General features: G+C 62.6%; 2 protein-coding genes across 2 annotated transcripts in view; both read left to right on the forward strand.

Moving 5' to 3' along the window:
• The first annotated feature begins 4,877 nt into the window (after positions 1-4,877).
• BICRA (BRD4 interacting chromatin remodeling complex associated protein) lies at positions 4,878-19,479 on the forward strand. Its single transcript, XM_082781686.1, is given in 14 exon segments — positions 4,878-4,981; positions 5,066-5,111; positions 5,399-5,441; positions 5,880-5,945; positions 6,997-9,039; positions 13,361-13,541; positions 14,277-14,404; positions 14,780-14,905; positions 15,240-15,301; positions 15,576-15,724; positions 16,284-16,378; positions 17,288-17,390; positions 17,919-18,622; positions 18,625-19,479. Coding segments are annotated over 13 exon segments (4,407 nt in total). The 5' UTR covers positions 4,878-4,981; positions 5,066-5,070; the 3' UTR covers positions 19,291-19,479.
• A 3,585-nt stretch (positions 19,480-23,064) lies between these two features.
• Positions 23,065-23,840, forward strand: part of EHD2 (EH domain containing 2) — a 6,503-nt gene continuing 5,727 nt past the window's right edge. The window contains exon 1 of the mRNA XM_082781568.1: positions 23,065-23,491. Within this exon, the coding sequence (XP_082637694.1) occupies positions 23,094-23,491 (398 nt within the window). The 5' untranslated portion in view covers positions 23,065-23,093. The remainder of the gene's footprint in view (positions 23,492-23,840) is intronic.

The raw sequence follows: 23,840 nt of genomic DNA on the forward strand, positions 1-23,840 counted from the left end.
GAGCCGCGGCCGAATAAAGTGGAGTTTGCGCCCCCCCCCTCCTCCTGCGCCCCCCCCCCCTCCGCGCCCCGACGCCCCCCGCCTTTTGTTCGCTCGGCACGGCCGTGGGGGGGGGCCGCGACCCCCGGGGATGGCCCCCCCCGGGGATGTTCCCCCCCCCCGGATGTTGTGCGCCCCTGGTATTGCCCCCCCACAGTGTTGATGAGCCCCCCCCTCACTGTTGATGTGCCCCCCCCCCGGTGTTACACCCCCTGCCGTTGTGCCCCCCCCCATGATGTCCCTTATGGTGATCTGCCCCCCCCCGATGTTGTACACCCCTGGCATTGCCCCCCCCCGACGTTACGCCCCCTGCCATTGCACCCCCATGATGTTGTGTCCCCCCCGGTGATGTTCCCTATGATGATGTGCCCCCCCCCGGTGTTCTGCACCCCCAATGTTGTGCCCCCCCCGGTGTTACACCCCCTGGCATTGCCCCCCCGATGATGTTGTGCCCCCCCCAAGTGATGCACCCCCCCGATGTCATACACCCCCTACCGTTGTGCCCCACCAGGTGCTGTGCACCCCTCATGGTGCCCCCCCAGGGGTTACACCCCCCTGCCATTGTGCCCCCCCTTGGCATCCTGCACCCCCCACATTGTGCCCCCCTGGGTGTCGTACCCCACATCCTGCACCCCCCTGGCGTTCTGTGCCCCCATGTTGCCCCCCCCCCGGGCACTGTGCACCCCCCACATTGAGCACCCACCTCAGCGCCATCAGCACCCCCAGCCCCGTGCCCTGGTGACCCCACGAGGGACCCGGTGGGCTCAGGGGGTCCCCACTGGGCTTGGGGCACCTTGGGGTGCTTTGGGGTGTCTTGGGGCGCCCTGGGGGTGCCTCAGGGTGCCTTGGGGCACCTCAGGGTGCTTTGGGGTGCCCTGGGGGTGTCTTGGGGTGCCTTGGGGTGGTTTGGGGGGTGCCTTGGGGAGCCTTGGGGTGCCTCGGGGTGCTTTGGGGCACCTTGGGGTGCCTTGGGGGGTGTCTTGGGGCACCTTGAGATGCTTTGGGGTGCCTTGGGGCACCTCAGGGCGCCATGGGGGGTGCCTTGGGGGCACCTTGGGGTGCCTTGGGGGTGCTTTGGGGCACCTTGGGGTGCCTTGGGAGTGCCTCAGGGTGCCTTGAGGTGCTTTGGGGCACCTCAGGGTGCTTTGGGGGTGCCATGGGGGAGCCTCAGGGTGCATTGGGGCACCTCAGGGTGCCCTGGGGGTACCTCCGGGTGCCTTGGGGTGCGGGTGGCCCCCTCCTACTGCTACCGGGGGCCGCTCGGTGCCAGGCGATGCTGGAGGGTGACAGCACCACGGGGACACCCGGTGGGACCCCCTCCTTCCTCCCCAAGCCCCCCCATGGGTGCAGCCCTCCTCTTCCTCAGCCCCCATGGCCAAAATTTTCTCCCCGGCGCCTCGGCGGAGCCCAGCTTGGTGCTGGGGAGTCGTTGGCGCGGTGGCCGCGGCGCTGCCGGGCTCAGGCCACCAAATTTGGGGTTTTTGGTAGGAGCAGGCTGCCAAATTTGGGGGTTTTGGCAGGAAGGGGCTGCCCAATTTCAGGCTCTGAGGGGTTATCACGCCGCCGCGGGGAAACCTGCCGAAATCGGGGCGAAATCGGGGTGAAATTGGGGTGAAATCGCCTCGTTTGCAGCACCGCCAGCGGCCGCGGTGGGCTTGGAGAGAGGGAAGGGAGTGGTGGGAGCTCTCTGGTTGATTTTGGAGGGGAAAATTTGGCCGAAAACTCGGGTTTCGGGGTCAGGCCCGGCGCCGGTGTTTGGCTTTTTCCCCGGGCACCGCCGAGGGCCCCCGGTGCCGCTCCCGAGCGAAGTCTGGAAATGATTTGGAGCAAAAGGCGGCGCTGGGAGGAGGAAGGAGGGAGGGAAGGGGAGCGAGCAGCGGGCGCCGGGCTCCTGCCTCCCACCAGGCACCGGTGAATCGGGGGGCTGGGGGGGGGGGGGGGGCGTGAGGGGACCCCGAATTTCTCGGGGTTGGGGGTCCTGGGGCGCAGAGAGGTGCTGGTCGGGAGGGGTGGGAGGATGGAGATGGTTTTTGGTGGAGCCTTGGGGACTGGGAGGAATGGGGAGACTGGATCAAAGTGGGGAGGATGAATTGGGGTGGAGCTGGGGGCGTGAATTGGTGCTGGGAGCCTGAACTGGAGCGGAGTGGGGAGCCTGAATTGGTGCTGGGAGCCTGAACTGGAGCGGAGCTGGGGACCTGAATCGGAGTGGAGCTGGGGACCTGGAGCGGAGCGGGGAGCCTGAACTGGATTGGAATGGGGAGCCTAAATTGGAGTGGAGCTGGGGACCTGAACTGGAGCAGGGAGCCTGAACTGGATTGGAGTGGACTGGGGAGCCTGAATTGGTGCTGGGAGCCGAAATCGGAGCAGAACTGGGGACCTGGATCGGAGTGGAGCTGGGAACTGAAATTGGAGTGGAACCGGGAGCCTGAATCAAAGTGAAGTGGGGAACCTGAATCGAAGCAGAGCTGGGAACCGAATTCGGTGCTGGGAGCCTGAATCGGAGTGGAGCCAGGAGCCTGAATCAGAGTGGAGCCAGGAGCCTGAATCGAAGCGGAGCTGGGAACCAAAATCGGAGTGGATTTGGGGACCCAAATCAGCGCAAGGAACCTGAATCAGAGCAGGGCGCCTAAACCGGAGCTGGGAACCTGAATCGGAGCGGCGCTGGGAGCCTAAACCGGAGCAGGGCCCCCATGGGCTCTGCTCGTGGCCGCCGGCCTCCGAAATTTTGGGATTGACCCTCGGGGGGGGGGGACACAAAGGGGGCTGCTGGGGGCAGCGCCGCTCGCGCCCGGTTCCTGGAGCTCCCGGGCACGGCGCTCGGGAGCCGGCCGTTAAAAATAGCCGCTGGCCGTCGGTATGTTCAGAATCTGCCCCGTTTCCTTTTTTAAATTTCTGCGAGCGAAGAAGGAAAAAAAAAAAAAAACAAAAAAAAAAAAGAAGAAGAAGAAGAAGAGCAGCACCCCGCGCGGCGGCTCCTTACGGCTCAAATATTTATCAGCGTGAGGGGGGGGCTCCTGCCGGGACCTGGGGGCTTCCCAGGGGTCCCACAGCAGGGCCCCGAACCCGTCCCGTGGCCCCGGGGTCAATTTTGCTGGAGAAAACCTCAAAAATAGAAAAATGGCACCCGAAAGGGTGGGAAAAGGAGCGGGTGGCACCGTGGGGCGCAGGACGGGTGGGGTCCTGCAGCTTCCTCCACCCTAAACCCTAAAGTTTGGTGGTCCCAAAGCGGTGACGCCTGCGGGGGGGGGGATCAGGAGTGAATTTTGGGGGATTTTTGGGGGTCTGTGGGGCCGAGGTGCCCGCTCGGGGTTGGTTTTTCCACCTCTCCTCGCCGGGCGGTGCAGGGGGTAAAGTCCGGAGGCGTCCCCAAGGTGTAAAGTCCTCCCCGGGGTTCCGCGTTCCCGCAGCGGGCAGGGGGTGGGCGACCCCCCCCGGGGGGCCGGGAGACGTCGGGAGGAGCAGGGCGGATTTTAAGGACAAAGTCGGGGGATTTGGGCAACCCGGGCTCGGTGCTGGGTCCCCATCCGGCTCCGCGTTCCCGTAACCGCTCGGTTTGGCGTCGCCAGGGGGGGTTTTGGGTGGAGAATCCCCGATTTGGATGCTCTGGGCTCGGCCTAATGATGGTTTTTGACACCCCAGTGTGTCAAAATGGGCAGCAAGAGGGGAGGGGACGCGGGGGGGGGGGACACGGTGGGCTCCTGGCACCGTTTTCTTGCCCCCCAGCACCCCGGTGAAGCCCCCGCTGGTTTTTGTAGGGTTTTTGGCCATCCGGCTGCTGAGAAACGAGCCCGCCTGGGGTCAAATCCAATTCCCAAGGCCCAAAATTGGGGAATTCCTCTCCTGCTGCCTTCCCCCAGCCGGGGGGGCGGTCGTGGGGAGCCCCCAAATTTTGGGCAGGGTTGTGGAGCCCCGCGGGGTCCCCCCCCAGCGGCTTCCCCGCTCGTTCCCCGTCCCTTTTTTGAGCTGGCTCGCGCCTCCTCGTTAGCTCGGAGCTCGTTAGCGGCCTCATTTGAGCCCTGCCCAGCCCACAGCTGCGGAGCAGATCCGGGCGGGGGGGGGGACACCAAAATAACACCAAAAACACGACGGGGAAAAAAAGAAAAATAAACCCAAAACGAGCGTTTCCCATCCTTGCTCCTCAAAAGGGGTTTGGCAAAGAGGGCGGCTGGGGCTGAGGTTGTCAGGAGACCCTCGGCTCCCCCTTCTGAACCCAAATAGCCCAAAAATGTGCCAAGAAATGCACCAAAAACGTACAAACGCCCCCAAAACATGCAAAGAACCATCCAAAAAATGTACAAATGCCCCAAAAGCATGCAAAGAAACATCCAAAAAATGTACAAACGCCCCAAAAACATGCAAAGAAACATCCAGAAACATGCAAAGAAACATCCAAAAACCATACAAACGCCCCAAAAACCATACAAATGCCTCAAAAACATGCAAAGACACATCCAAGAAACATACAAACACCAAAAAAACATGCAAAGAAACATCCCAAAACCGTACAAACGCCCCAAAAACACGCAAAGAAATGTCCCAAAACCATACAAACACCCCAAAACACGCAAAGAAGCATCCCAAAACCGTACAAACGCCCCCAAAACATGCACCAAACCTCGCTTGGCGTCGGGTAGGACGGACCCGCCGACCTCCCTCTCCCCGCTCCCCCCTTTTGGTTGTAAAAAGGGCTTTTTTTGTCCCTTCTGGATGGGTTTTTTGGGCCTGCTTGGCTCTCTCCGGATGGGGCTCGCGCCAGGAGGCGGCGGGGGGGAGCCGGCGCCCCGCCCCTTGCAAAAACACCCCAAAACACCCCAAAATAACTCCATTATTTGTGTTCAGGGAGGCTGAAGCCCAGAGGACCCCCAGCGCCTGAGCAGATCTGGTCGTGCGCGGGGATTTTGCGGCGGGCCCGGGCAGGATGAGCGGCGGCGAGCGCCCCTAGGTAGGTGCCCCCCCGGGGGGAGCAGCTCCCCGTGGTGCCCCCACCCCAATAACGCTCCTCTCCTCTCCTCTCCTCTCTTTGCAGTTGACATGGATGATGAAGACGGCCGGTGCTTGCTTGATGTCATTTGGTGAGTGGGATTTTGGGGGGGCTGCCAGCGGCTTCGCTGCTCTTCCTCCGCCGGCCTCAGATTGATTCTGAGAGACCCCAAAAAAAAAAGAACCCCTGGGTGCGCTCGGGAGGGTGCCCAAACGGCTGGAAATGGGGAGTTTGGTGGTTTATTGTGTTCTGTCCCCAAAAAAATCCCACCTAGGGCTGCACAGGGCGCTTTGCCCGGCCCCTCGTTACCCCGTGGGGGTTGGGGGTCCGTCCCCTGAAGGTTTTTGCCCCCTAAACTCTTCCCCTCCTGTTTTACAGCGACCCCCAGGCCCTGAACGACTTCCTCCATGGATCCGAGAAGGTGAGCGGGGGCCTCGCTCGCGGGAAAAAAAAAAACAAAACTAAAAAAATTTTGCCTAAAAAAAAACCGTTTGCGCCGGTCAAAGACAACCCCGGGCTGAGACCCCTTCCACTTCCACGATTCTTTTTTTTTATTATTTTTTTTTCCCTTTTTTCCCCTTTTTCCTCGCGTCCATCGGGCTCTGCCCAAGCCCTGGTGGCGGCGCTTCGGGGACCTTGGCAGAAAGGGGTCGGGCGCTGCTCGACCCGGCATTTTGGGGCCATTTCAGGCAAAAACGGGTGTTCTCCCGGGAAGGCTGGGAGGGAAGCTCGCCCCGCCGCTGCCCGCGCGCCGTTCCCAGTCAGCGCTGAACTGGGCTTTTTTTTTTTGTTGTTTTTTTTCATGATTTTTTTTTCATACTCCGTGTAAAGAAAGTAAATTAAATCTTTTTAATTACAGATTGACAGTGATGATCTCCTGGACAACACAGGAGATGCAGCCAGTGCCTTTTTTGAAGGTGCTGGGGTATGTATTTGGGTCATTCCTATGTGGGGAGCGGTAGCTTAGAAACCTTCCTTTTGATTTTTTTCCCCCTTTTTGGTTTTTTTTTTTGGTTTTGAGGCTCGTTTGCAGGCAGTGCTCCCCGGATCTGGAGAGAAGCAGCCCCAAGGGGTGTCCCCCCCCCCACCAGGTCGGGGGGAGCCAAACCCGATGCTCGCGGGAGGAAGGAGAGCAGGGAAGGAGCAGCGGCGCTCCCAGCCCTCCAGGGGGAATTTGGGGAAAATTCGGGCGTTTTGGAGCAAAAATGTCTCCTCACCATCCGCTTCGCTCCCCCCGGGTGGAGCAGGGAGCGCTCCTCTTCCTCCCCCTCACATCCCACTGGAATAGCAGAGCAAAACGAGAGGCAGAAACTCTAAAACCCTTCTCTTTTTGCCCCAAGAACCCGTTTTTTTGGCCCGAAGGTCATTTTTTCCCCCTCCACCTGCACGTAAATTTAACAGAACCTTTTTTTTTTTGTCCCCTCCGTTCCTGTTCGCGTTGCTCTTTATTTTTTTTCCTGAGGACTTTGCTCAAAGCCGCTGCTGGTTTATCGCCGCTGAGCGTAGCGGAGGGCCGAGGGTTAGCTCTGCGCGCCTTTAATTAGTTCATAGATTTAAATTTTCTGCTGGATTTTGGATTCTCCTCTTCCTAAGGCGCTTCTCCCTCCTGGGTGTGGGGCAGTGCGAGGTGCTGGGCACGAGGGGAGGCGCGGGGCTGTCGCTGAGAGCCTTTAGGGAGCGAAATTTCCCCCTCCAGCCCCGGCAGCAGCCTCGGGTTTATCCCCGAGGAATTAGGGAGGGCAAGGAGCACGCCCTGACCCCGCTGGCTCCTAACACCGGGTCCAGGCTCGTTCCTCAAGGTGTCCCGGGCAGCTCCGGGGGTCCCCGTGGCGATGCTTTGTGCAGAGCTTTGCCATCCTCACACCGCGAGCGCTGCGAGCACCGGCGGGGCCGCGAGGCAGAGCAGGAAACCTCCCCCCTCGTTTCTCCCACACCCCCCAATCCAACTCCTTCTCCTCTCTCCCCCCGCGTCCCAGCTGCACGTCCAGGAGCCCTCCGGCAACCACCTGAACGCCGAGCAGAGCCAGCCCGCCACCAGCGTGGACCTCGATTTCCTGGAGGATGACATCCTGGGCTCCCCGACCGGCAGCGGCGCCGCCGCCGCCGCCGCCGCCGCCCTGCCCAACGCGGAGCAGCCCTGCGACATCCTCCAGCAGAGCCTGCAGGAGGCCAACATCACGGAGCAGACGCTGGAGGCCGAGGCCGAGCTGGACCTGGGCTCCTTCCAGCTGCCCACGCTGCAGCCCGTGGTGCAAGCCGCCTCCGACGGCGCCCCGCAGATCTTCTCCGGCGGCGCCGACCTGCTGGGGCTGCAGCAGCCCGCCGTCCTCACGCACCAGGCGCTGGTGCAGCAGCCGGTGGGCGCCGAGGTGGTGAACAAAGCCATCAGCGTGCAGCCCTTCCTGCAGCAGGTGGGGCTGGGCAACGTCACCATCCAGCCCATCTCCAACCTGCAGGGCTTGCCCAACGGCAGCCCCGGCGGCGCGCTGGGCATCGCGCCCATCCAGGTGGTGGGCCAGCAGGTGATGGCCATCAACCAGCCGGCGCAGCAGCTGATCGCCAAGCCCGTGCAGCCCTCGCCGGTGGCCGCCATGCCCGTGGGCAGCTACATCGCCCAGCCGGCCCCCGAGCAGCAGCAGGTGACGCTGGCCTCGGCCGGGGTCTCGCCGCAGGGCGCCGGGCTGGTGCTGCAGAAGAACCTGCCGGCCGTGGCCACCACCACGCTCAACGGCGGCTCCGTGTTCGGCGGCGTGGCCGGCGCCCCGGCCTCGCAGCCCCTCACCGTCACCTCCAGCCTCAGCAGCCCCCTGGTGCAGGCGCAGAACGTCATCATCCACCGCACGCCCACCCCCATCCAGCCCAAACCCGCCGGCGTCCTGCAGCAGAAGCTCTACCAGATCACCCCCAAGCCCTTCGCCCCCAACAACGCCGCGCTCGCCATCCCCAACGAGGCCGCCCTGCAGCAGCAGAAGGCGCAGCAGAACCTCACCTTCATGGCGGGCAAGGCCGGCCAGAACGTGGTGCTCTCGGGCTTCCCCCAGGGGCTGCCGGCCAACGTCTTCAAGCAGCCCCCGCCGCAGCAGCCGGCGCTCAGCAAGCCCATGAGCGTGCAGCTCCTCAACCAGGGCAGCAGCATCGTCATCCCGGCGCAGCACGTGCCGCAGGCGGTGCTGCAGGGCCAGAACCAGTTCCTGCTCCCCGGGCAGCTGGCCGGCGCCTCCGCCGTGCAGCTCCCGCAGCAGCTCTCGGCCCTGCCGGCCAACATGGGCGGCCAAATCCTCGCCGCCTCGCACGCCAGCGGCCAGGCGCACATCATCACCAGCCCGGGGCCGGGCGGGCAGCTGATCGCCAACCAGGCGCTGCCGGCGCAGATCCTCACCAACCAGAACCTGGCCGGGCAGCTCAACCTGGGCCAGGTGCTGACCTCGCAGAACGCCCACGGCACCGCTCACATCCTCTCGGCCCCCATCCAGCTGCAGCCGGGCCAAGTGGGGCAGCCGGCCCTCTTCCAGATGCCCGTCTCCTTGGCCGGCGGCCTCACCACGCAGAGCCAGCCGGCGGTGGCTGCCTCGCTGCCCGGCGGTGCCATCGGCCAGCCGGGCCCCACGGTGATCCAGGGGGTGACGCTGCCCAGCCAGGTGGCCATGCTCAACGCCGCCGACAACCTGGGCCCCGCCGTCAGCATCCAGCCCCCCTCCGCCGCCGCCGCCGCCGCCAGCAGCCAGAGCCCCGGTTTGGTGCAGCCACAACCCGCCTCCGCCGCCGGCCTCCTCCCCGGCGCCGAGCAGTCGCCCATCCTCACCGTCCAGGCGGCCCCACAGCCGCCCGCCGCGCCGCCGCCGCTGCAGCTCAGCGTGCAGCCCCCGCCGCCCGCCCCGCCGCCGCCGCCGCCGCCGCCGCCAGCCCCGGCTCAGCCCAGCCCCGGTTTGGCCTCTTCCAGCCCCGAAAAAATCATCCTGGGCCAGGCGGCCGCCGGCGCCGTCATCAGCCAGGACTCCATGCAGATGTTCCTGCAGCAGGCGAGTAGATCCGCACCGCGGGGGGGATGCCTCGTGGGGGACGGGGACGGGTTCGGGGTCCCCGTTGGCGCTGGGGACGGGTTCGGTGTCCCCATGGGTGCCGGGGACGGGTTCGGTGTCCCTGTGGGTAATAGGGATGGGTTTGATGTCCCCATGGGTGCCGGGATGGGTTTGGTGTCCCCGTGGGTGCCAGGGACAGGTTCGGTGGCCCCATGGGTGCCCAGGACGGGTTCGAGGTCCCCATGGGTGCTGGGGACAGGTTCGGTGTCCCCGTGGGTGCCAGGGACGGGTTTGGTGTCCCCATGGGTAATAGGGATGGGTTTGTTGTCCCCATGGGTGCCCAGAACGGGTTTGGTGTCCCCATGGGTGCCCAGAACGGGTTTGGTGTCCCCATGGGTGCCAGGGACGGGTTCGGTGTCCCTGTGGGTGCCCAGGATGGGTTTGGTGTCCCCGTGGGTGCCGGGCACAGGTTTGGTGTCCCCATGGGTGCCCAGGATGGGTTCGGTGTCCCCATGGGTGCCAGGGACGGGTTCGGTGTCCCCATGGGTGCCGGGGCTGAGCCCCATGGGTTATCGGGGATCGGGGATTGGGTTCAGGCCCCGGTGGCACCGCGCGGCGTCCCGGCACTGCCAAGGCTGGGGTGCCCGCTTGTCGGGGTGATTGTGGATGGTGGGTGCCAAGGGGAGGTTAGTTGGTGGAAAATAAGGGTTTGTTTTGGTGGAAAATAACGATTTATTGGGGGAAAGTCACCGGTTTTGGTAAAAGATCGTGGTTTGTTGGTGGCAAATGGTGGGATATTGGTGAAAAGTTGTGGTTTGTTGGTAAAAAGTCACGGTTAGTTGGTGCCAAGTGGCAGTTTGTTGGTGAAAAATCATGGTTTATTGGTGAAAAATAAGTTTATTGGTGAAAAATCATGGTTTGTTGGTGCCAAATCATGGTTACTCGGTGCCAAATCATGGCTTGTTGGTAAAAAATAAGAACTTATTAGTGAAAAATCACCATTTTTGGTGACAGATCATGGTTTGTTGGTGCCAAACCATGGTTAGTTGGTGCCAAATGGCAGCTTGTTGGTAAAAATAATGGTTTAATGGTGAAAAATAAGTTTATTGGTGAAAAATGGTGATTTGTTGGTGACAGATCATGGCTTGTCGGTGAGAAATCGCAGTTTGTTGGTGACAAATCGTGGCTTTTTGGTGAAAAGTAAAAGTTTCTTGGTGACAAATTGCCGTTTGTTGGTGACGAGCTGCGGTTTATCGGTGGTACCGCACGGTTTGGTGGTGACAAGCCGTGGATTGGGGACAAATCTCGTTTTTTTGGTGAAAAATCTCAGGCTGGTGGTGACGAACGGCAGCTAATTGGTGACAAAGCGCGGGTTGGTGGCGAGGAACCGCGGGCTGCTGGTGACAGTCGTGGTTGGGTGACAAGTTGGGGTGTAGTGGTGGCAAATCGTGGCATTTTGGTGACAAATCTTGGTGTTTTGGTGACGATTATGGTGTTTTGGTGACAGTGATGGTGTTTTGGTGACAAATCTTGGCGTTTTGGTGACAAAGATGGTGTTTTGGTGATGAATCTTGGTGTTTTGGTGACAGTGGTGGGGTTTTGGTTGACAAATCTTGGTGTTTTGGTGACAACAGTGGCATTTTGGTGATGAATCTTGGCGTTTTGGTGACGAATCTTGGTGTTTTGGTGACGATGGTGGCATTTTGGTGACAAATGGTGGCATTTTGGTGACGATGGTGGCATTTTGGTGGCAAATCTTGGCGTTTTGGTGACGAATTGTGGCATTTTGGTGACAAAGAGCAGTTTGTGGTGACAAATCGTGGCATTTTGGTGACAAATCGTGGCGTTTTGGTGACAAATCGTGGCATTTTGGTGACAATGGTAGCATTTCGGTGACGATGGTGGCGTTTTGGTGACAAATCTCGGTATTTTGGTGACCCTCACAGCTACACATCCAGACCCTACCCCAGCACATCCCGAGGGCACCCAAATCGCTCCCGGGCACCGCCGCACCCGTGGGTGCCCCCGGCTTTGCTCCGTCTCGGTCCCCCCCCCCCCCCAAATGCCCCCCCCCTGCCCCGGGGGTGGCTCTCGGCCGGGGGCGTCCCCTCGTCCGTCCCCCTGTCCCCCCTCCCAGCCCCGCTCCCCCCCCCAAGCTTGCTTTTGCCCCCGCGTCCCCACTAACCCCCCCGGCTGCTTCCTCCTCCTCTTCCTCCTCTTCCTCCTCCTCTTCCTCCCCTACAGCCCCTGGGGGCCGCTGCCAGGAGGGCTGGGCTGGGTGGGCCAGGGCCGTCCCCGTTAATTAATGGGACATCCCATTAACGTCCCTGTTAATTAATGGGACACCCCGTTAACATCCCTGTTAATTAACGGGACATCCCATTAACATCCCTGTTAATTAATGGGGCCGTCCTGTTAATATCCCTATTAATTAATAGGACATCCCATTAACATCCCCGTTAGTTACTGGGCTGTCCCGTTAACATCCCTGTTAATTAGTGGGGCCATCCCGTTAACATCCATGTTAATTGATGGGACATCCCGTTAACATCCCTGTTAATTAATGGGGCCATCCCGTTAAGATCCACGTTAATTGTTGTGACATCCCGTTAACGTCCCCGTTAGTTACTGGGACATCCCGTTAACATCCCCGTTAATTAATGGGACATCCCGTTAACATCCCTGTTAATTAATGGGGCCATCCTGTTGACATCCCCATTAGTTAACAGGACATCCTGTTAACATCCTGTTAGTTCCCGGGCCATCCCATTAACATCCCTGTTAATTAATGGGGCCGTCCCATTATCATTCCCATCAGTTACTGGAACATGCCTTTAACATCCCTGTTAATTAACGGGACATCCCGTTAACATCCCCGTTAGTTACATGGGCATCCCGTTAACATCCCTGTTAATTAATGGGGCCGTCCCATTAACACCCCCGTTAGTTACCAGGCCATCCCATTACCACCCCCGTTAACTAACGGGACATCCCATTAACACCCCTATTAATTAACGAGGCCAGCCCATTACCATCCCTATTAATTACCAACCCATCCATTAACCCCCCATTAATTACCGGGGCTGTCACCCCCCCCAACCCCCCCCCCAAGCCCTGACCCTCCTGACACCCCCCTGGGGCAGCAATTTGGGGCTGTGGGGCCTCTCCCTTCCCCCCCAGACCCCCCAAACCCCCCCAAACCCCCCCAACCCCTCTCCCCTCGGCTCAGCGCGGGGCAGGGGGCGACCCCCGGGGGTGGGGGCTGCGGGGAGACCCCCGGGGGGGGGCCGGGGGCTTGCGGGGCTGCCACTAACCTCTGGCTTTTCCTTCTCTGTTGCAGCTTCCCGCGGGGCAGCAGAAGCTCCCTGGAGCCTCCCCGTCCCCCTCCCTCGCTCCCCCCCCCCTGGGGGGGGACGCCCCCCAGCTGCCCCCCCCCCAAATGCCCTCCCCGCACGCCGCCCGCCCCCCCTCGCAGCCCCAACCCCTCTCCCGCCCCCCCTCCCGCCCCCACTCGCGCCCCCCCTCCCAACCCCCCCGCCCCCCCTCCGAGCCCCTCGCCCGCTCCTGCACCCCCCAGGCCCCCCTCGCGGGGGGGCTCTACGTCATCCAAAACCCCCTCGCCCCCACGCCCCCCCTGCCCCCCCTGCGCCCCCCGTCCCAACCTCCGGCCCCTTTCCAGCCCCCTTGCGAGGGGCAGCCCCCGGCTGCGCCCCCCCCGGACGCCCCCCACTCCCACTCCCCCCATTTCCAGCTGCAGTTCCCCCCCCAGGGGGGGGGGGCCAAGCCCCCGACCCCCACCCCGGGGCTCCACCTGGGGGAGCCTCAGCGGAGCTTTCAGCTGGTGCCCGGCCCCTTCCCCCCCCTGCCGGCCGCCCCCAGCCCCGCTCCTCAGCAGAAGCAATTACTGGACAGGTTCCCGCAGGTAATTAAGAGCTAACGAGGCCGGGGGGGGGCTCCCCCCCCCCTCGCTTTAGGACCCTAAGACCCCCCCCCCCCCGTCAGGGTGCTCGGGGCGCCCTCGGGTGCGTGCGACCCCTCGGGATGGGGGGGGGGGGGCTGCGCAGGGGGGGGGGGGGCAAACTGGGGCCACGAGGCCCTCATTAGTGCCCCCCCCGCCTAATTAAGGGGTGGGGGGGCAAAAATGGGGACAAAAAGGGACGGAAAGGGCAACGAGCGTGGTTTTTTTTGGGGGGTTTGGGGCCCCGTGGCGCGGAGCAGGAGCAGCGCGGCGCGAGCAGACCCCCTCAACCCCCCCCCCCAAATCCTTTTTGGGGTGGGGGGCACCTCCTGAGCCCTCCCCGCCTCCTCTCGCCCCCCCCAGGTGCCGCAGGGGCTGATCCTGCAGGCCAAGCAGCCCCCCTCCAGCCAGCCCGCCCCCCCGCTCGGCCCCTTCAGCAGCCAGCCCTCCTCCGTGCTGGTCAGCAGCCAGGGGGGGGCCGTGACCACCACGCCCGCCCCCCCACACAGCCACGCGCCCCCCGCCGGCCCGACGCCCACCACAGGTTGGTGACCCCCCCCCCCAGACCTTGTGACCCCCCCCCAACCCTCACTGACCCCCCCCAGACCTCGTCAACCCCCCCCTAAACCTCATTACCCCCCCAGACCTCATTTACCCCCCACACACACCTCGTTACCCCCCCCAGCCTGGCATGATTTGGGTTGGGGCCATCCCTGGGGACTTTTTGGGGTTTGGGGGGGGCTTTTTGGGGTTTGGGGGGGCTTTTTGGGGTTTTGGATGGGTTCTGGGGGGCCTTTTGGGGTTCTGGGGGGAACTTTTTGGGGCTTTGGGGGGCTTTTTGGGGCTTTGGGGGGACTTTTTGGGGTTCTGGGGGGACTTTTTGGGGTTCTGGGGGGGCTTTTTGGGGTTTGGGGGGGCTTTTGGGGTTTTGGGGAGGGCTTTTTGTGGTTCTGGGGGGGCTTTTGGGGTTCCTGGGGGGCTTTGGGGGTTCTGGGGGAGCTTTTTGTTTTTTTGGGGGGGGCTTTTTGGGGTTCAAGGGGGGCTTTTTGGTCTTTGGGGGGGCTTTTTGGTCTTTGGGGGGGCTTTTTGGGGTTCTGGGGGGACTTTGGGGGGTTCGGGGGGGGCTTTTTGGAGTTCTGGGGCAGCTTTGGGAGGTTTTGGGGGGCTTTGGGGGCTTTTGGGGTTTTCCAGCACCGTGGATGAAGCTCAGCCTGGTGCTGCCAGGGTCCTTGAGTGGGGGGGTGCGTGCGGGTGACCCCCCCGTGTGCCCCCCCCCCAGGTATCGCCGCCCCAGCGCCCGCCGAGAGCAAACCCTTCCCCAGCGCCCCCACGCCCATCCCCGCCGGGAAGGGGGCCGCGGCCCAGGGCAAGCCGGGACCCCCCCTCGCCATCCAGCAGCCCGCCCAGGTGAGACAAATCTCAGGGTTTTTTTCACCATTTACCCGTTTTGCTGGGAATTCGCCCCGTTTCGGAGCCAAGCCGGACACTGCCCCAGCAAGAAAACCTTGGGGGATTCGTTCCCCTGCTTGACTTGGCGCTGTTTTTTGGGGGAAATTTTGGCTTTTGCCACAAATTTTGGGGAGCACAAAGCAGAACAAAACCTATTTTTGTGCAGAAATGGGTTTTTAAACCGCCGAATTTCCACCTGAGCAGGGAGGGGGGGGGGGAAGCTCCTCCGCTTCTCACCACACATCGGAGGTCGAGGAGCTGCGATTTGGGGCATTTGGGACCCCAAAACTAATTTTTTTTGTTTTTTTTTTCTTTTTTCTCTCTTTTTTGCAGGCGAAGCCCGGAGTGATCAGCTCGGTGTCGGGCCTGAACCTGGCCAAAGGCCCCCTGCAGATCCAGGTGGTGGGGAAGGGGCTCCCGCAGCTCGTGCCCTCCGGCCCCGTGCAGACCCCAACCCTGGTGAGGGCTCGGGGGGGGGCTCCCGGGGGGGGGTCCGGCACCCACCGAGCTGGGACGGGAGCCGTGGATCCCAAAAATTCTCTTGGAATTCATTTGGGGACCCCACAAAGGATCCTTATATCCTGGGGGGGGGTTTCCATGCCCAAACCCCCCCCAATTTCTTGCTCCAACCCCCCCTCACCTCATCCCTGCCCTCCTAGGGCAGCCGCCACCCCTCCCAACCCCACTCGGGGTCCCTAAATCCCAAAAAGAGGAGGAATTCCCCCAATTAGAGGACCCCCCCCGCAGTCCTACATCTGCCCCCCTCACCTCTGATATTTTTCCCCCCCCCCAGTATGACAGCAAGCTCGGCAGCCTGAAGAAACCCCCCACACTACAGCCCAGCAAAGAGGCTTGGTGAGTGCACGGCGGGGCCAAAAAAACCCCTCCCATTTAAGCAAATTGACCATTTTTCAACCCAAACCCTCATCTGGGGCCGCTCTGGGGGGCGAATTTCCCAATTTCCAACAACCCTCCCCAAAAAAAAAAAAAAACAGGCTCCTCGCGGGAGTCCTCGGCGGCTCCTCGCCGCGGCGGGGGCTGCGTGGTGATTTCGGGGCTCCTCTCCCCCTTTTTTTTTTTTTTCTTTTTTTTTTTTTTTTTTTCCTTTTTTCCCTTTTTTCCCCCCCAGTTTCCTGGAGCAGCTGCACAAGCAGCAGGGCGCGGTGCTGCACCCCGACTACAAATCCTCCTTCCGCTCCTTCGAGGACGCGCTGCAGCGCCTGCTGCCCTACCACGTCTACCAGGGGATGCTGCCCTCCCCGCAGGACTACAGGAAGGGTGAGCGCTGCGGGGGGCTGCCACGACCCCCAAATCACTGGGGGGGGCACGGCGGGGCCAGATCTGCTTTAAAAATGCAAAAAAAAATTAAAAAAAAAAGGGGCACGCGGGCTGGTTTTAGAGCCAAAAAAAAGGAAACGGCAGCGGTGCCGTCGCTCCGAAAAGCGTGAATTCGCGGGGCAGCACCCAAAGGTCCTTGGGGTCATCAGGGACAGCACCCAAAGGTCCTCGGGGTCATTAGGGACGGCACCCGAGGGTCTTCAGGGTCATCAGGGACGGCACCCAAAGGTCCTTGGGGTCATCAGGGACAGCACCCAAAGGTCCTCGGGGTCATTAGGGACGGCACCCGAGGGTCTTCAGGGTCATCAGGGACGGCACCCAAAGGTCCTTGGGGTCATCAGGGACAGCACCCAAAGGTCCTTGGGGTCATCAGGGACGGGGCGACCCCACACCCAGGGGCTCCCCGGGGTGTTTTCTGAAGATCCCGTGCCCCAGGAGCCCCCGGCTGAGAACCAGAGCCCCTCACAGCCCCCCCCCCCCCCTCTTTTTCTGCCCCCAGTGGACGAGGAGTTCGAGGTGGTGTCTGCCCAGCTGCTGAAGCGCACGCAGGCCATGCTGAACAAATACCGCCTGCTGCTGCTGGAGGAGTCCCGGGTAAGGCCTGGGGGGGGCTGCACACCTCACGGGGGGGGGTTGGAGGTGGTCCTGCAGGGCCTGGCGCTGCCCCCGACCCTTCCCGAGGGGGTTGGGGGCCGGGAGCTGTGCGGGGTGGGGCGTTGAGGCAGCTCCCCCCCACCTCAGCCCCTGTCCCACGGGAATGGGGCCGTGTCCTCGGCAGGGCCTGCTCCAACCCCGTCCTCTGACGAGTCCTCTCCCCTTTTTCCCCCCTCTCCCTTTTTCCCCCCTCTCCCCTTCTCCCCCCTCTCCCCTTTTTCTCCCTCTCCCCTCTCCCCTTCTCCCCCCTCTCCCCTTTTCCCCCCTCTCCCCTTCTCCCCCCTCTCCCCATTTCCCCCCTCTCCCCATTTCCCCCCTCTCCCCATTTCCCCCCTCTCCCCATTTCCCCCCTCTCCCCATTTCCCCCCTCTCCCCATTTCCCCCCTCTCCCCTTTTTCTCCTTCTCCCCTTCTCCCCCCTCTCCCCTTTTTTCCTTCTCCCCTTTTTCTCCTTCTCCCCTTCTCCCCCCTCTCCCCTTTTTCTCCCTCTCCCCTCTCCCCTTTTTCCCCTCCCCCCTCTCCCCCTTTCCCCCCTCTCCCCCTTTCCCCCCTCTCCCCCTTTCCCCCTTCTCCCCCTTTCCCCCTTCTCCCCCTTTCCCCCTTCTCCCCCTTTCTCCCTCTCCCCTTTTTCTCCCTCTCCCCTTTTTCCTCTCTCCCCTTTTTCCCCCCTCTCCCCTTCTCCCCCCTCTCCCCTTTTCCCCCCTCTCCCCTTCTCCCCCCTCTCCCCTTTTTCTCCCTCTCCCCTCTCCCCTTCTCCCCCCTCTCCCCTTTTCCCCCCTCTCCCCTTTTCCCCCCTCTCCCCTTTTCCCCCCTCTCCCTTTTTCCCCCCCCTCCCCTTTTCCCCTCGCAGAGGGTCAGCCCCTCGGCGGAGATGGTGATGATCGACCGCATGTTCATCCAGGAGGAGAAAACCATGCTGGCGCTGGACAAGCAGCTGGCCAAGGAGAAACCAGGTGGGGGACGCGCTGCTGCTCCGCGTTACCCGCCCGTCCTCACCCCCTGCCTCCTCCCTGCTGCTTCCCTGCCTCCTCCGGGGCCGGGCACGGCGCTGCCGCAGCCGGCTGTGAGGGGCAGGAGCGGTGCCACGGGTGGGTGCGGTGTCATGGGTGGATGCAGTGCCACGGGTGTGGATGCAGTGGCATGGGTGTGGATGCGGTGCCACGGGTGGATGCAGTGCCATGGTTGGATGCAGTGCTGTGGTGACTCCGGTGCCACGAGTGGATGCGGTGCCACGAGTGGATGCAGTGCCACGGGTGGATGCAGTGCCACGGGTGGATGCAGTGCCACGGGTGGATGCGGTGCCACGAGTGGATGCAGTGCCGTGGGTGTGGATCCAGTACCATGGGTGGATGCAGTGCCACGAGTGACTGCAGTGCCACGAGTGTCTGCAGCACCTCAGGGCTCTGATCCTCCCCCCTGGGGCTCCTGCGTGTGTCTCCCGTGTGTCCCCCCCCCCCTGACCCCGTGTTGTTCCCTTGCAGACGAGTACGTCTCCTCCTCCTCCTCCTCCTCCTCCCGCTCGCAGAGCCTGTCCTCGGCAGCGCTGGCCTCTTCCTCCTCCTCCTCCTCCTCCTCCTCGGGCACCGCGCTCGCCTCCGACAACCCCAAGGCTCCGTCGGCGCAGCCGGCCCCGCCGCTCAACCCCCCCAAACTGGTGATCAAGCACGGCGGGGGCTCCCCCTCGGTCACTTGGGCCAAATCCGCCGCCCCCCACCCCCCCGGCCCGGCGCTGGACGGCGACGAGGACGCGCTGCCCTCGCGCAGCAAGCCCCCCATCAAGACCTACGAGGCGCGCAGCCGCATCGGCCTCAAGCTCAAGATCAAGCAGGAGGCCGGGCTCAGCAAGGTGGTGCACAACACCGCCCTCGACCCCGTGCACCAGCAGCCCCCCCCGCCGCCCCCCCCGCCGCCGCCGCCGCCCCCCCCGCCGGTCTGCAGGGTGATCAAAACCGCCGAGCAGCCCCCCCCTCCCAGCACCGCCGCCTCCTCCTCCTCCACCACCAGCACCTCGCAGATGAACGGCACGGTGGAGCACGGTGCTGCTGCTGCAGCGCCCCCCCCCCCCCAGGAGAAGAAAGCCGCCCCCCCCTCCTGCCGCCTGCCCCTCCGCAAGACCTACCGCGAGAACGTCGACGCCTTCGTGGCCGAGAAGCCCCCCCCGGCCGACTCCTGCCCCAAAAGCGGGCCCCCCCCCCCCCCAAAGCCGACAAGACCCCTGGCGGCCCCCTCAAGCGGGAGGACGGCTCGCGGGGGGGCGTCATCGCCTCGCACAAGGCCCCCCCGGCGGTGGCGGAGAGGAGCCGGGCGGAGGAAGGCTCCAAGCTCCTCTTCCTCGCGCTGCAGGACGGCGCCGCCGCCGCCGCCCCCCCCCCAATGAAGGGCGACGACTCGAGCGCCAGCGGCCTCCTGAAGGAGCTGGCCGAGGTGGAGGAGGAATTTTACCGGGGGATGCTGAAAAACGAGCCCCCCCCCGCCACCGCCACCACCGCCACCACCGCCGCCACCGGGGTGGGGGGCGCGGAGCTGGGCTGGGAGGTGCCGCTGCCCCCCCCCAAGCGCAGGAAATCCGAGTCGGTGGAGGTGGACAACGCCAGCTTCTCCAGCGACAGCCCCCAGGACGACTCCCTCACCGAGCACCTGCAGAGCGCCATCGACAGCATCCTCAACCTGCAGCAACCTCAGGCCGGGGGGGGGCCGGGGACGGGGCCGGGGGGGCCGCCCGGCGGCCGGACGCCTTCCTCCTCCTCCTACAACTCCTCTTCCTCGCCCTTCTCCTCGCCCGCCCGCCGCACGGACCCCTACCTCGCCCCCAGTCACAACGGCGGCCTTGGAGCCAGGACGTTGAACAGATAACAGCGAGCAAGGACGCCACGAGGAGCCCCCCCCCCCCAAAAAAAAAAAACACCCACACGGAGCCCCCCCCCCCTTCACGGCATCGATAGGAAGGGGCCCGGCCGCCGAGCGCGGGGGGCGGACTGGGGGGGGGCCCGTAGGTGTTGTTGGCTGTGTAATTTAGATTCTGTAACAAATGGCTAATCTCAACCCCCCCCCCCCAACCCGGCGGTCTATTTTCTCTCCCCCCCCCACCCAAAAAACAAAAAAAAATCCCCACCCCCCACCCCCCTTCCCAGTCTCAGCACCTCGGGGAGCAGGCTCGGAGGCGAACCAACGGGAGGCCAAAGAGGACTCTGCAGGCGCTGCCCCCCCCCCCCCCCCCCAAAAAAAAACAGAGGCGAAATTTGGGCGCCCCCCCCCCCCCCCCTCTAAATTATTCCCGGGGGGGGGTTTTGGACCCTCAGCGCCCCGGGAAGGAGCCGCAAACACTACGCACCGAAGGCAAGTCCACAGCACGCCCCCGAGACCCCCCCCCACGAATTCGGAGCGGGGTCTCCTCCTCGGCGACCCCCCCCCAAATCCTCTTTTTTTTTTTTTTGTGGCTTTTTGTCTTTTTTTTCCCCTTTCTGCTCCCGTTTCTGCCCTATCGGAGCCCCCCCCCCCCTTTCGCCGTGCCTGAGGTCGAGCCGGTGCCGCCGCGTGCCCCCCCCCCCCCCCCATGCCTTACTCGCTCCGTCCCCCCCCCCCCGCGCCAGGAGCCTGAGTTTTTGGGGCCAGATTGAGTGAATTTGGGGCCCAGGAAGCAGGACCCCCCCCCACACACAGCCAGGAGAAGGGCGGCCGGGCCTCGTTTGGGGCAATTTCACCGGGAAAAGGGAAAAAAAAAAAAAGGAAAAATGGGGGAAAAAAAAGGAAAAATGGGGGAAAAAAAGGAAAAATGGGGAAAAAATGAAAAAATTGGGGAAAAAAAGGAAAAAATGGGGAAAAAAGCAGCCTCGCGTGCCCCGGGCTCCTGGCGGCGGGACGGGGCCGGCCCTGCACGTCCGCTGGAGCCGCGCCAGCCCCTGGAGCGCCGCCCCCCCCCCCTTGAATTTATTTTATTATTTTAATTTTTTAATTTTTTATTTTTTTTTTTAACTCTTCTTTCCTCTCCTTTCCGAGAAAAAAACCCGTAAATAACCCATAAATCCACGGCCCGGGCCTGGGAACCGCTCCCCCCCCCCCCCCCCCCCTCGGTGCCTGGAGCTCGTCCCCAAAAGCCTCAACCCTTTGGCGGCGGGGGGGCTTTTTGAGCCAAAACCCCGCGATTTTATTTATTCGGCCCGTTTTCGCCCCGCCGCCGCCCAGCTTGGGAGCTGGGGGAGCTCAGGCCCCGCGCTCCCCCTCCCCGCTCCCTTTTCTTCTCGTTTTGTCCCCAAAAGAGGCCTTAAAAGCGTCCGTGCGCCCCCAAATCCCACGGGGGGGGGGAGGAGAAGTCCCCGCTCTGGGGCATCGCCAAAAAGGGAGGAATCTCCCCAAAACGGTTGCGGCTTTTCTTCCGGCACGCGTTTCCATCCGTGGGGGTCACCGCGTGCCCGCGCCTCGCTCTCACCTCTTGATTTTTTTTTTTATTTTTTTGGCGCTTTTTTCCCCCTTTTTTTATTTCAGTTTTCGCACAGGGAGGGCCGGGCCGCTCCTCCTCGGGCATTTTTCTTGGAATTCTCTCGATTTCTGGTCCTGGGGAGCAATGAAGGGAGGCCGCTCCCCGGGCGCCAACATTCGGCGTTTTCCTTTTTTTTTTATCTACATCTGTATAAAAAATGTGTATTAACGCAGTTGGGTTTTGTTTAGTGTCTCTTTTTTTTTTTCTTTTCTTTTTTTTCTCTTTTTTTTTTTTTAATCCGAGCAGGAAGCGTGGCTGGGGACCGGCAGCTCCTTTTCTTCTTCCTTCCCCCCCCCCGCGAGCCGGCGAAGAACCCCAAATCCCCCTTTTTTTTCACCAAAAAGGCCGTTCAGCGCCGGCTCCCACCCCAAAACCTCCCAAATTCCCCAATTTCCCACCAAAAAGCCGCTCGGGGGGGCCGGGGGGGGGGGAACCGCTTCCACCCCGGTGTCGCCGCCGTCCCGCCCGGCCCCCCTGCGCCGTGATTCCCCAAAACCAGGTAAAACGCCCCAAAACGCCCCAAAGCCCAGCGGCAGGGGGGGAGAAGCCCCCGGCCCCCCCCCCCGAGCCCCCCCCGTCCCGCCCGCTGGTCCCAGCGCCCGCGGTCACCGTCGGCAACGAAAATATAGTACTATAAAATAATTTTGTACTGTATTTATTGTGCATACCGAGTTTTTTAAAGAATTATGTACATTTAGTACTTCTGTGTAAATTAAAGCGCTCTTCTTTTTAAAAACTGCGCCCGCCTCGCGCTCTGCTTCTTCCCGCCGCGCTTTTGGGGTGAGTTCCGCCGCTTTCGGGGCCCTCCGCGTTCTGGGGTGGATCTCTCCTTGTTCCAGATTCTCCGCGTTTTGGGGTGAATCCCTCTAAATCTGGACCCTCCGTGTTTTGGGGTGAATCCCTCTAAATCTGAATTCTCCTCATTTTGGGTTGAATCCCTCTAAATCTGGACTCTCCTCCTTTTGGGGTGAATCCCCCCTAACTCCCGATCCTCCTTTTGGGCTGAATCCTTCTAAATCTGGGCCATCTTTGGGCTGAATCCCCCTAACTCCACACCCTCCTTGTTTTGGGGTGAATCCCCTTGAATCCCTTCCCTCCTCCTTTTGGGGTGAATCCCCCCGAAATCCCATCCCTCATTTTGGGGTGAATCCCCCTAAATCTTCCTCCTTTTTTTTGGGGGGGGGTGGGGGGAATCCCCCTAACTCCAGACCCTCTTTTTTGGGGTGAATCCCTCCAAATCCCATCCCCCTTCCTTTTGGGGTGCCCCCCTTATTTCCAGCCCCCCCCAATTTTAGGGTTTCCCCCCCCAGCTCCCATTTTCCAGCATGGGAAGCGCCGGGGGGGGCCCGGGGGGGCCACAGGCGTCCGGCGCTGTGCGGAAGGGAACGCCGCCCTCCCTCCGGCCCCGCCTGTTTATTTTTTCATATTTTTTTTTTTATTTTTTTTTCCCCCCGTTTTTATGGCTCGGCCTCAAGCTCGGCCCCGCTAATTTATGGCGATGCCTTCGCCCGGCCCCCCCCTCCCTACGTGTCCCCCCCCCCCCCCCCCGCGGCACTTTTCTCCCCGACGCCTCCCGGCCGCGGCCCAGACGCTCGGCGGGACCCCCGGGAGGGCTGAGGGGAGGGGAGGGGAGCGGGCGGCCCCCCCGCGTGGATTTTTGGGGAGGGGGCTGATCCTTCCCCCCCCGGCTTTACATTTTGGGGAGGGGGCCACTCCTTCCCCCCCGGCTTCAATTTTTGGGGAGCTTTCCCCCCCCCACCCCCAATTTTCAGCCCTCCCCACCCCCCCACCCTCCCCCTAGGACACCCCAAACCCCCCCACCAACCCCCACTAACCCCCCCAAACCCCCCCAAACCTCCCCCAACCCCCCCAAACTCCTCCTCAACCCCCCCAAAACCTCCCCAATCCCCCCCCAAACCCCCCAAACTCCCCCTCAACCCCCTCCAAACCCCCCAACCCCCCCAACCCTCCCCAAACCCCCCCAAACTCTCCCCAAATCCCCCCCAAAACCCCCCCTTAACCCCCCAAGCCCCCCTTTTCCCCCCACCCCTCTCCCTCCCTGCACCCCGCCACCTCTCACCCCAACCCAACACCCTCGCGGCGCCCACCCCTCGACCCCCTACCCCCAAAAAATCAAAAAACCAACCCCCCCCCCAAAAAAAAATAACCCCCCCCCAAGATGTTCAGCTGGCTGCGGCGCCAGGAGAAGCGGAGCCCCGAGGTGCTGCGCTCGGTCACCCAGGGGCTGCGGCGCCTCTACCGCACCAAACTGCTGCCGGTGGAGGAGTTTTATCGCTTCCACGACTTCCACTCGGCCCCCCTGGAGGACGCCGACTTCGAGACCAAGCCCATGGTGCTGGTGGCCGGGCAATATTCCACCGGCAAGACCACCTTCATCCGCTACCTGCTGGAGCACGACGTCCCCGGCAGCCGCGTGGGCCCCGAGCCCACCACCGACTCCTTCGTGGCCATCATGCACGGCGACACCGAGGGCCTGACGCCGGGCAACGCGCTCATCGTCGACCCCGACAAACCCTTCCGCAACCTCAACCCCTTCGGCAACACCTTCCTCAATCGGTGAGTGTGGGGAGACCCCCCCCAAAAAAAAAAAATCCCCCAAAATCTGCCCCAAAATCCCCCTAGGATCCGCGGCGATGTCGTCCCGCAACTGCAACCTCGCTCGCACGTCCGAGCTCCTCCTCAAAGCCCCCCCCAAAATTTATTCCCCCCAATCCCTCCTTTCCCCTTTTTTCCTTGTGGGGGGGCTCCCAAACTTCTCATTATTTCCCCAATTTTTTAATTTTTTAATTTTTTAGTTTTTTTCTTGGGGGGGGACACAAACTTTGCAAAATCAAAGCCACAAAACCACCCAGTGCTTGTTGGGGGGGGGGGGGGCGATGTTCCACACCCCACTTCCATCGTGGGG

Source organism: Aythya marila (genome assembly GCF_965140915.1).
Source record: "Aythya marila genome assembly, chromosome: 31".
Taxonomy (NCBI): Eukaryota; Metazoa; Chordata; class Aves; order Anseriformes; family Anatidae; genus Aythya; species Aythya marila.